Here is a 12,270-nt window from a genome sequence, read left to right as displayed (position 1 = left end):
TGCAGAGATGAAAAAAATGCTTCTTATGGAAGCTTACATTGTTTATATATACATGGAAGTGAGTTTAGACAGATAACACCATTCCGCAGCTTGCTGTAAGAACAAAGCAAGCTCTTGCATCTGAAAACTTAAAATTTACCGTTCTCATCTCCTTTTTGTCTTTCTTTTCAACTGTTTTCCCCCCTCTTATTTTACAGATTCTAGAGGTTGGATTCAGAAACAAAATATTCATATACCTTTTGTGGCAGTTACAAACAAGGCAAAGTAATAAAAGAATTCGCACCGCTGTTGCATGTAGAATCACAATCATATATTTGATGACAAACCTGCAAATAAAAGACAGAATATGTGCAGCAAAACAAACACTTATTATTTAACTGGTTTGCTATTTAAAGGAACTAACGTGATAAAAATGGCTTATGATGACTTTATTCCTTGTTTTTAAAACTAGTTCTTGATTTCTTTAAGCTAATCGATAAAATGGAAAGACAAAATGAAAATCGTATTTAGTTCAAATAGGTCCACTTTTCAGGATTTATTAGAAGATAAAACAGAGCAAATTCGAGTTACCTTCATTTGGAGGCTTAAAAAGCAGTGTGTCAAGAAGTAAATGCAAAAAGTCTATCTGCAATTTTTGTGCGGCAAAGTGGGCACTCAGAACAAGCAAGCGAACAAGATTTACACACTGCAAAAAAGGGTAGACTGGGGGTTACTATGAAAAATTACAAGCATTTGGGAGGGTGGAACTTGGGGGAGGTTCGAACCACTTACAACAAAAGTGTCGACAGGGGAGAAGAATTGCTGCTGTTGGTGATTCAAAACATACTTTACATATATGGGAATTGGCATCTCCATTTCCTAGGTACTTGAGTTCCTTTTCCTTCATCTCTTGCATCCGTGCCTGAAAGCATAAAAATCGGCCCAAAAAATTATCATTCAAAGCAACCACTTTCTTTCAGAAAGTGGAGACAGTGACGACAGTCAAATATCTTTGCAGCTCAAGTGGATTCCGCTTCGACAGGCTCTATAGAACAACCTCAGAAAGTTTCATTAGAAGTTATTACTTTGAATATCTATTGACGAGTATTGCTAGGAACAAAGCTCCAAATCTTTTGTAAAAATGTGGACTCCATCAAGAAAAAAAAAGAGTTTTTTACACTTTTTCACGATGAGTTCCACTTTTTTACAAAAATCTTGCGCCAGACTTATATTTCACGGGGGCACAGTATTGCTCTTGGTTTAGGTAACAATTATACTCAAATAGATTTTCAAGTTTGAATTTCAAGGCAATGTCACAAAGAAATGTAGAATGCTGTTACCTTAAGGCGAACAACCAGGGGTTCTTCCCTTGGAATTTCATCAGCTTGATTTGAAACATCCAAAACTTCACTCTCTTTAAGAACCGTGTTAGTTTCCGGTACATTTGTTTTTGGATCACTAATGAATTCAGTTCCCCCACCATTCCTCTCATCAGTGTTCAACTCAGAGATAGCTCCCCCCTCCTTCTTCAATTTAGCAACAAGCACCCACATGTTTGCTAAATCATTTTCAAGAGCCTCCTCCCTTTTCTTCGCCTCTTCAATCTTTTTCCTAAACTCATCTTCAATGAACTCCTTTTCAGTTAAGGCAGCCTCAAGAACTGCCTCCCTTTGTTTCCTTGCTTGCAGTTCCATCTTTAAATCTTCTGGATCAAGATTCCATGACTCAAACTCATCACAGACCGCTCCAGAAATCTCATAAGCACGGCCAGATAGCTTCCCCTTCCTTCCATTTTTTGTTCCATCATTGAACTTGCGGTTGACACCATTCACGGTTTGCATAGCAGCACTTCTAGAATGTGCCAAATCTCGTGCAGCCAACAACTCTTTTTCTAGTTTTGCATTCTGTAATGAGAGCTTTGTCACCTCACCAGCCAAATTCTTCAGCTCAACAGCAGCAGCAGAGGCCAGCTCTTTAGCATAGGAAGCTTCTTCAGCCAATTTCTGGTTCTGGACGCGTAAGCCACTATTATCCTCCGAAAGCTGAACATGTTCCAGCTTAAGTTTCTCGTTCTCAATTTCCTGTCCAAATAAACAAAGGCAGAATGACTTCTAAAAGTGCAAGCCCTTGCAAATATGTAGACTAAAAGATAAAGAAAGTGCTTTGATACAAGAAGTCATGTTTAATATGTTGAATAAAACTTTTTTATGGTTTAGCTCTAACCATTAAGATCAAAGAAAAATAAGATGCGGCACAATCTTGGCAGGCAACTTGTCGAAAAGTGATGGTTTGGGATACAAATTGAAGGTTTTAGTAATTTTGGCTGCAAATTGAGAAAACGACAATAGTTTAAGGAGGCAAGCTGTATTTCCCCTTTTCATGCAGTAAGTAGGCACAAACTACTAATCCTTTAAAAGTTGGCATAAAATCAAGTGCCTGAAATTTCAAGTCAGTCCACAAGTGATCATATGGATTCTATAAATTAGCAAAATGAAAAGTACACAAGAAAGAATTTATCATGCGAGTTGCGACCATTACATACATACATACATACATACATACATACATATATATATATTGGAAAAAACTATACATCAATGTGATTTCAATTATAGCAGGATAATTAAAAGATTCCAAACCATCAACAGCCAAAACAATTGAATCTATTTAGCCATTCTGATCCAAAACAGGCCAAATGATCACCTGAGACTGAATTTTCCTTTTCAATTCATCAGTATATTCTCCAGATACATACTGTTCTGAAGACATTGATGACTTATCACCCGTAAATGAGACCAAGTGCTGCTCAAGGCTATTCACTCTTTCTTGTAATTCCTTGTTCTCTGAACACTGAAAATAACCAGATAATTAACCTTGATAAGTTGAACTCAATTCACTAAAAGGATTAGCAGCATCTCCAAACAAAGGAAAATAAAGCTGCTAAAGATTGTGATGAAGTGATAATAAATCAACTAAAATAACTAAAAGAAATGGAGTGACATTCTGACCTTATTCTGCAGCTGCTCCTGAAGGATACGGTTGTCTGCTGATTTAATCTGCAGGACCAATTACAAATCATCTTAATTAGGTGTTACAGATGAAATATTATGCTTCATGATATTCCATTCATACAATTCAAATATATCCGAGGAACAAAAACTGCACTCTATACAATAAAAAAAAAATGCTGTAAACAAGGGAAGAAAGGGCACTACTAGAACTCAAACACCCCATAAAGTTGCAAAAATACTGACCTCCAGTTCAAAACCTTTCTCGTTGCACTGTGTCATCAATCTCATAAGCGTCTGTCACAAAATGGAAGGAATAATACATAATTGACTATACTTTAGCAACAATAAAATAACAAACAATAACCATGTACAATGAAAGGGTATTTGACATTAAAATTATAGCCATACAGAGGAAGAGACTTGAGACTTGCCTGCTGCATTTCAACCAAGGATGCATTAGCAATTGAAGCCTCACCATTCTCAATAATACGCTGTTCTAAGACCCTCATTTGCCTCTTCTTTTCTTGGATCTCATGTTCCAAGTTTTGAATCTGTATGAAAGAAAGCACAAGAGCTTTTATCAGGCTCTTTCGGGGGGAAATATTCTCTTAGACGCTTACATACAAAGATTTGGTTACATTACAATTTGCTTTTCATTAGTTATCTTTTAGACAGCCTAGGAATGTTTATGTAGGGATTACAATAAACAAGCCAAGAAAATGAGGCAGCTTCTGGCCATTAAATAAAACAATGAACAACTAATGGACATAATGAACCAGATAGATTATACGTATTACTTACTATATTTAATGGGATACATCCAGCAAAATAAAATTTAAGTAACACTAATAATCAGTTAACCACCAAAATATCAAGGTAGCAATAATTGGAGATCCTTATGGTCATTGCTAAATGCAAAATTAGCTATATCCTTTTTTTGATCGGTAAACAAAATCAAAAGAGTGATATAGGAATCAGAACGCCAAAACGCAGCCAACAAACAGGCTTTTCATTTATTTGGTGCCACACGTTTTTTTAATTAGTCAGTAGAACTTTTTTTTTTTTTTTTTGATAAGTAGTCAGTAGAACTTTTCAGTGAACTTAATTGCACTAAGATGTAGTGTGGCTCTAAAACAGAATAGAAGAAGGATTTACCTGGGTTTTTGAGCTATCAGGGTCATTTACAGACTGCTCCACCAGGCGCTTAAGGGTGCTGGTGCTAAATGCAATTTCTCCAGCAAGCATTTTAACTTGCTCAACAAAAAGGTCCATCTGATCTGACATCGTCATCCCTCCCTGTAATACTAAGCCGTAAGCAGCCATATTTATGCACCATCTTCAAAGAATACAAATTCAAGACAAATATGAAATCCCCATAATCAAAACAAGCATATGCAACATAGGCCCATTAAATTATACATTAGGAAATCAATATCATCTAGAGATATCACTTTTTGCATCAGGAGATAGAATCAATGGCAAAATGTGCATACTAAATACTTAAGAATAAAAATGAAAGAAAGCAAATGTGTAGGCTAAAGACTTCAGAACACAAGGATGTGGAAAGCCAATATACAGTAGGGCAACATAAAGAAATCATAACAAAATGCAATGTGATTCCAACCAAAGGCTAGAGGGGGAATATTTTAACCTTTGCAAGCAAGAACCAAAAGAAATATACAGACCTCTTAATTCCAACTCAAAACCTGCCAAGATGAAATAAATATGTTGCCAAAGTTTGGCCCTACAGAAACAGATTGCAAGCTCCAGTTGCCCGTCTTGCATAAGCATAGAAATTGAAAAAACTATACATATAGAAAAGTAATTTGTAAACAAGATTATATGGTACATGTTTTTAAATAGATAAGCATGAAAGAAACAGTACATACTGTTGGCAGTTTTGAATCACTAATAAGTTCACCAGCATGAGTCGATTCAGTAATTGCACTGCCAGAAGGTGACAGATCTTCACTCCACTTGCTAGAAGATCTTCTGTGTTTAAAATCAAAAGGTGCATCTGCTGGAGCTGCTGAGGCAGATGACAATGAATCCTTCTGATTCTCACCTTCTAAAAGCAAAGAATCCTAAAAAGAAAAATACAGGAAAGATGAGCAATGGATTCATATTTTCAAACTGGAGAAAAGAACTAGAAAATCTACATTGAAACAGAACGAATGGATTTTTTTATAAAGGGGTGGGTGGGGATTATTGATCTGGAAAGAACACAGCCGCACATAACAAGACTGAAAGAAAAACAAGAGAGAAATAAAATTGATATCTCTACTGAGCTAAGTTGAGCAATCAACTACTGGTTATCATAGACTTGATTTGTTATATCACACACGGTTCAAAAACTTCAAGGCAACTTGCAAAAATTTCAACAAAAATGGTCAAATTTGGTTTCTTTGTACTTGAAAAGAGCATTCTTCAGATCAAATAGAACAAACAAGAGAGGGGGGAGAGAGGGAGAGAAGGAACTCACGTCATCCTCACCAACTGAATGACTTTGTTGATGACTGGGAATATCGCTCAAATATCCAGGAATTGTATTCTTTGAAGAGACAAGTATGAGCTTCGTTAGTTTCTGGATTCTACTCATTAGAGCAGCCTTGGCTTCCTCCTCTTCTTCCAATCTCGACTGCATTTTCACTTGACCTTCTTCCAACTATTCAATCAACAATAGAATATAGTTGGTAAACATTAGTCACAAATCATACTTTTCAGTGCCCATCATATAAAACTGATTGTGTAAAGGAAGAGGGGTGGGAAAGAAACCTTTTGCTTTAATGTCAAAATCTCCTCATGACTAACACCAACAAGCATCCCCCTCCTGAGCTGATCAAGTTCTTCTTTGAGGCTTGAAATTTCTCTTTGATACTTTTTAATCAAAGATTTTTCATCGATAATCTGAAACATTATTTTTAAAAACACGTAAGAGCTTGAATTGCTTCTAAGAGCAAGCTTTAATTGCTTATGACCGGACATTGCTTGTAACTGAAATAATTAAATTGCAACGCACCTTATTACGTGAGGCATAGATTTCCACTCGCTTTGCTCTGCTTGCAAATTTCAATGTATTATGAGTTTCCTCCATGTTGCTTGACGCAGGAGTAACTGTACATATAAGCTGGGAGAATACAATAATGATGGTAGAAAAGATCCTATTAGTGTCATTACAGGATGATCCAGGATAAGGGATGGGCAATATGCATTCCATGGTGACTTCACTCTTAGTATACAAGCAACCATCTAATGAGAAATATGTATAACACAATTCAAATCATATAATGGCGTTTTGAAACTTAAGTAGAATTGAAAAGGGAATTGTTTCAATAGCATAACCTATGTTGCATCTGAAACTCACCGAGACATGTCCATGCCCACTCAGTGAAGATTGCAGAAGGCGGGTAAGCTTGGAATCTCGGTAGGGAACATGAGATGCCTTCCCCTCACTCAGTTTTCCAATTACCTTCACATTGAAACCATTCAAGCACATTAAAAACTATAAATTTCAATGCATATGTATGGAAAATTAACAATGGAATAGTTGAAACTTCTAAGCAAAAAGTCAAAGAGCAAACTACTTTTGGCGCTCACACGTAAAAGTATATCTAATATGTTTACAATAGTTTAACAGTATGTTCAATCAAATCTCTACAACACCTACTGTTCCAAGAGTTAAAAGGCTTTTATTGATGTAAGATCCTTCCTTCCTCCGCAGTCCAGTTGTTTCTGTTTTCGAGCTCTCAGATCCGGCTAGATCAATCAAATTCTATAAAACCACACAAAAACCAACCAATGAGCCAAACCATGCGCGTAAGAATAACATTTTGTGTTTGTCAAATTACAAATGATTTGATCATACAAGTTGCGAGAAGATCACTCCATCATATTCATCACCATCTGCACTACTTTCAATCATCTGCAAATGCATCAATGAGTTAGAGAAATCTTGTGACAGAAAGTATTGCACCAAATATGTTGTAAACAAGTACAAATATATTTGCTTCAATACTTGAATGTGGTGACTGCTTTCACTACACAATACCGGTTGTATTTTCAAAATAAGTGTCCACCAAATCATGACCAAATTTACATGAACGATATATCAGATACTGTATGAAAAATTGTACTAATTTCCCTTTCAAATCAGAATAAAACAAAAATTATTATTAAAGAATCAATTTGCGAGCATGGTATATCAAAATAGACTATTGATAGAGAAAACTAAAGCAATCTACCATTAAAAATGCTAACTGTTACCATCCAATTGGCAAACCAATATTTGAAAAAACGATCATACCGGCCCATTGATCCGTTACTTCATAACAAACTATCATGCATTTGGGCTTGATGGATCATAATGCACTTGCAACTTTTACATACAAGGACCTTTAGCCACCTCAAGATTTTTTTTTTTGATCGGTAAACAAAATTTGATTGATCATAAGAATAGGAAAAAGCCCAGGTATATGGGACATATACAAGAGCGTCACCTTAGCATGCTAGTTCAGCAATACAAGAAATTCATGGAAACTCATTCCATTGAAATCAATTACAATGGAATAAGTCAACCACTAGCACTCAATTACAATGAAATTCAACCTCAAGATTTTACAACCACTAGCACTCATTTATGAATGATACTTCAGATTTTAGAACATGTCACAACGCCCCTTTTTAAACAACGAACCTCAGTATTATCCACATTCACATAAGTAAGAGTATGAATGAGTTGGTCCTTTGACATCTGAAACTAATGATATGAAATACCAAAGTTGTACATGATCTTTAGCTCAATTAATACCCTCATCCCTCACGGGTTCAAGACCCACTAGATGCATGTGTAACTTACCCATAAAAAATGAGATTTGAAGTAAAAAAGAGACGATGAAGAGAGCAACTTGTTCCTGTTAAGTTGAAATAAAAACTGATAAAGCAAAAGAGGTCATTCCTCTACATATAGAATGTTTACCAGTGTAAATATTGTGTGACTTCGGCTACTCAACAGATTGAAATTATTTGATCCAACATGACGATGCTCTGCCATTACCAGAAGTGAACTTAAAGTTCAATAAAGAATACCATAACCAGACACTCATGAACAGATCAACAACAAATGAAAAGGTGATGAACAGAGCAGGAATAATTGGTACAAGTACCTTCCCCAGCAGCAATAAAAGAAAGTGCATGCCCAGGAGAAAGAACAACTTCTTCCTTTATACCCTCAACATAGGTTCCCTGAATAGATCACACTCAAATGAGATCAGCATATGAAACTTGGCAAGTTGTTGACAAGTAAGAAACTTTAAGAATAGAAGTGGGAAACCTGTGCGTCTTCTCTGACACGCAAATTCTGACCAGTGGGATCAAGCAAGTCATTTATCACCTGATACAATAAGCACAAATGGCACCATAATAAATAAATTTCACATATGAAAATCAAGTTACTAACCAATCACTCCCATCCAATGATGATTATCGTTTCCAAGTTAAGAATTCCCAAACTTACAACAGTAGAGTTATAACCATAAACTTAAAAATTACAGGGGAGGACTAAACGAAGCATAAGAGAAATATGTTGACTGTTCAGGCCCAAAACCCAAAAGTAAAATGCCGCTCCATGTCTCAAACTGGGAAACTCATCTTAGTGCTACTAACCTCGTTATAGATTTCAAGATATGACACACGGAGTAAGAACTCTCTTCCTGGAGTCTGAAAAGATAATTCAGTTAGCCAACCATGCAGATATCCTCCATCACAAAAACGTAAAAGCAAAGATCTAACAAAAAGGTTAGTTAAGTCAATTGATAATAAATGCCAACCAGAAGAAAATAATAACGCATCCATGACCCTGCAAAGACAGCCAGTGACTATGTAAAACAAACATAAGTATTTCCTATTCTAAAAAGATCAAAATTTCACACAGGCGGAACAGAATGCAGTTATTTAGTTAAGTGGTAAGAGGATAATTGTAGAAAGCCACCTTTCAGTTAAAAGATATATTTCAAAGTTTAACCCTATAATATGATGCACATCACTACGATGGACCTATATTTCAAAGAAACCAATAAAGGGGGAAAATGCCATATTAAAAGTAATAGTAACATGAAAGCTTCAACAAAAGGAGTTAAAGAACAAAAGGAATGGTACTGATTGTTATAAAACACTTACATCTTGGATAATGCTGAAAACGTCCTTTATAGCTAGGGGTATAATACCAGGGGAATTTTGATCTCCCTGTACAAATTGTATAAGAGAAATGTCAAATACTGCATAGTTGAAATTTAGCATATATTGCATGGTACAAGTGGGAATAAGTGCTCAGAGCATTAAAGGGTGAAAACATAGGTTGAAAACCCTTGATATTAAAAATAGTAACTTCAACAGAATGTGTTGTGGCAGTAGCATACTGCGGCACCACAACAACAGAAATGCTAAGCATGAAACTTACCCACACTGTAAAGCATATTATAGACGGATCTATATATTAAAGAATATCTTCAGTTTTTTGCTGTTTTAAGCTTTATTCAGACGTAGATTCTACCTCACCTCCTCCCAAGACTTCTAATAATCCATCAAAGTGGTCCTGGTAGGACTAGCAATAACTTTATTGATGGTAAGCACAAGACCAGAAAAGAACTCTAGCGGTTAACATTCCTCTGCGTGTAAACTCAAGGGATTTTAAGCTTTGACAGATAAAATAATAATAACACTGATCAGTTTTTAGAACATATTTACTCCTGCGAATCTTTGCCATGTAAAATAACATATTATATTTAATTGGCAAATTTCTTTCCCTGCTCATTCAATCAAGCCATCTCAAATTGAACGCTAAAGTTGAATTCATGGACAAAGGATTAATATGGTCAACAAAAGCCATTAGCGAGGGCATAATTACTCAATAAGATTGGGCAGCACTTGGAGTTGAACACAGCTAGAGTTTAAACATTTCGTTGAGTTAAACGTTGACACTTACGTGCATAGTGTGCGTCTTCCCGCTACTTGTAACACCATACGCGAATACAGTTCCTGCATCACCAGAGCGCAATGATTAAGACAAGATATTTTCTGTATCCATCAGTACAACTAAGTGTTGACTGGAATTAAACTCACCGCTTATTTTAAGCACCTTTTTACCGGATTCATTTAAATGTTTCAATACAAATTCGTTTTCGCACGCAAGCAAATCCAGTAAACTCGCTTTTCAGAGTCCTAGAAGTATTACATACCATTAACACCTTCCATTGCAGCCTTGACGACCGGCTGAGCCGCCACTTCATATACTTCCGGCGAAGTCGTGTGTGGTCCAAAAACTCTATCTGACACAAGAAACCGAAATCAAAATCCACAAACTCCTACGTGAAATGAAACTTAATTTAAGCAAAGTAACTAGCATTTTCAATTGTACTAAATAGGTTCAGATTCTAAATTGCAAAAACGAAAAACCAGTACCAAATGCATAAGTCGTAGCTGGATTATACTCGTTCCTCACAATTTTATCGCCGTCCGCGTACCACGCGATCTCGTCCCCTCTCTGGTACTCCCTCTCACTGCAACCACAGGTCTCAAAACAGAACCATATCAATCACATTGTTTACAATATCAAAACTCTGAAAACCAACTGATTATGTTTCTTCGAATCGAAAGTACATGGATCTGATCCAATACGCCTAGATCTATCGTTACCTCAACGGCCTGAACCGAATTGTCACCGAAATGCTATCACCGGAGCCCGGCGAACCGAGAGGCTCTGAAATTAAGTCTTCCGAAGCAAACCCGACCGGAGAGCGATTATTGTATGCACGTGGACCAGAGTACATTGAATCTGAGCGGCTGCGACTCGGGGTGATGGATCGGGAGCCAAGCCCACCGCTGGTGTTGAAGAACGAAGCCGCGGAGGAGGAGCATGAGCGAGGCACGATTCGACTATTCATGAAGGAGGAGGAGGACGAAGCGGAAGAGTACGGAGTGGAGGGCTTGCGGTAGGAGAATGGCGAGCTGCTCCGTGCTCGGGAGGACGAGGCCATTGAGTCGGTGACTCGGAGGAAGAAATATAAAAACAAATAGAAGAACAAGCAGAGAATGTGTCAGATAGCCCACATAGTTTGGGAATCAAAAGCTAAGAAAATCATGTTTGTTGTTTCCTCTTTAAGCTTGTTTCTGTTTTTTTCTAATTATTTACTTTGACGCTCAGCAGTTTCTATGTCTGCACAGCGAGAGAGAGAGAGAGAGAGAGAGAGAGAGGGTGTTTCGTCTTCTTTCAGACAAAAGAGTTGCAGAGAGAGTGATAGGGAGAGGTGAAAGGTTGGAGTAATGAAGAAAGCTTAAGCACGTTACATGGTGGCCTTTTGATTGTTTTGGGTTTGTTTGACTGTTAAAATTTCGGATTTTCTTTTCTTTTTCTTTTTTTTCTTTTTTTTACGCAGGTTTTTTAACTTTTTAAAAATTTGGGTGGAACTGCCTGACCCCGCGCCCCATACTGATACAGTGAGCGAGGGAGTGGGAGAAAGTAGCTTTGAAAAATAAACCTGAAATTGAGCGGGAATAACAGTGGCCGCCGTTCCTGACAAAATTAAAAAATAAATTTGGGGCCATTTACGACAAAAAAATATATATTTCACGTCGTTTTTTTTTTTCTTTCTTTTGTACTACTCTATGCAGCAGGTGAATTACCTACTCTCCGGGTAAAAACTAAAAAGGGTTGCATTGTCTCAACGACAACGGAGTATCGCATTGGCACTCTTTATAAATTAAAATTAAAAATCCATGCAAGACAATTTGCGATTATGTCAGTCGTACAAAATTTAAAAAATAAATTTATTTTACTTTAATATAATATATTTTCATCACCCATTTTATATGAATTACATGCATTGTTATTAAATAGGAATAATCATTCTCATAAGCATTTATTTACTATCTCGTGTCTCACATTCTATGAAAAATATCTCATACCCTATAAAAAAACTATCAGGTCTGGATATAAAAATGAATAATGATTGATGTATAGCAAAAACTCATTAACAAGTGTAGTCTTCACGTGGTTTTGTAGCTTGTCTTCAAATCTTTAAATGTTTTTTTTTATGAGAAATATACTTCATTCATTCATGAAAATAAAGTTTCAGTTGTAACTAATAATGTAGGTAAAGCCCCATATAACAAGCCAACTATTTACGGTTTGGAATCCACCAGTACACAAATTCATTTGTGACTGGTATTATCTTAACTTTTATAATTCTTTACAGACAAATCATCTCTCAAACCACACTCTACCTAA

The 12,270-nt window shown here is 36.4% G+C and overlaps 1 protein-coding gene across 1 annotated transcript; it reads right to left on the bottom strand.

Moving 5' to 3' along the window:
• On the bottom strand, positions 1 to 11,290 carry LOC109006511 (kinesin-like protein KIN-7D, mitochondrial). The gene is made up of 25 exons (XM_018985801.2): positions 10,680 to 11,290; positions 10,446 to 10,543; positions 10,223 to 10,312; positions 9,970 to 10,022; positions 9,165 to 9,230; positions 8,652 to 8,705; positions 8,320 to 8,379; positions 8,153 to 8,231; positions 7,966 to 8,033; positions 6,856 to 6,912; positions 6,658 to 6,762; positions 6,355 to 6,459; positions 6,010 to 6,117; positions 5,766 to 5,897; positions 5,473 to 5,655; positions 4,880 to 5,074; positions 4,146 to 4,286; positions 3,422 to 3,541; positions 3,234 to 3,284; positions 2,988 to 3,035; positions 2,683 to 2,829; positions 1,320 to 2,060; positions 772 to 901; positions 571 to 685; positions 1 to 326 (listed from the first exon to the last, which is right to left on the bottom strand). The coding sequence occupies exons 1-24, from the start codon at positions 11,018 to 11,020 to the stop codon at positions 600 to 602; spliced, it is 3,258 nt and encodes a 1,085-aa protein (XP_018841346.1). The 5' UTR covers positions 11,021 to 11,290; the 3' UTR covers positions 1 to 326; positions 571 to 599.
• Between the last annotated feature and the right edge of the window lie 980 nt (positions 11,291 to 12,270).

This window comes from Juglans regia, chromosome 16 (genome assembly GCF_001411555.2).
Source record: "Juglans regia cultivar Chandler chromosome 16, Walnut 2.0, whole genome shotgun sequence".
Taxonomy (NCBI): domain Eukaryota; kingdom Viridiplantae; phylum Streptophyta; class Magnoliopsida; order Fagales; family Juglandaceae; genus Juglans; species Juglans regia.
Note: the sequence above shows the minus strand (reverse complement) of the source record. Positions and strands in the feature narration are given on the sequence as shown.

Excerpts from the sequence above, each read along its gene's own strand:
- LOC109006511 (XM_018985801.2), bottom strand. The coding sequence starts at position 11,020 with ATGGCCTCGTCCTCCCGAGCACGGAGCAGCTCGCCATTCTCCTACCGC. Across the intron at positions 8,232-8,319 it reads GTGTCAGAGAAGACGCACAG|GGAACCTATGTTGAGGGTAT; the intron begins GTTTCCCACTTC and ends TGATCTATTCAG. Across the intron at positions 3,036-3,233 it reads AGAAAGGTTTTGAACTGGAG|ATTAAATCAGCAGACAACCG; the intron begins GTCAGTATTTTT and ends TTGGTCCTGCAG.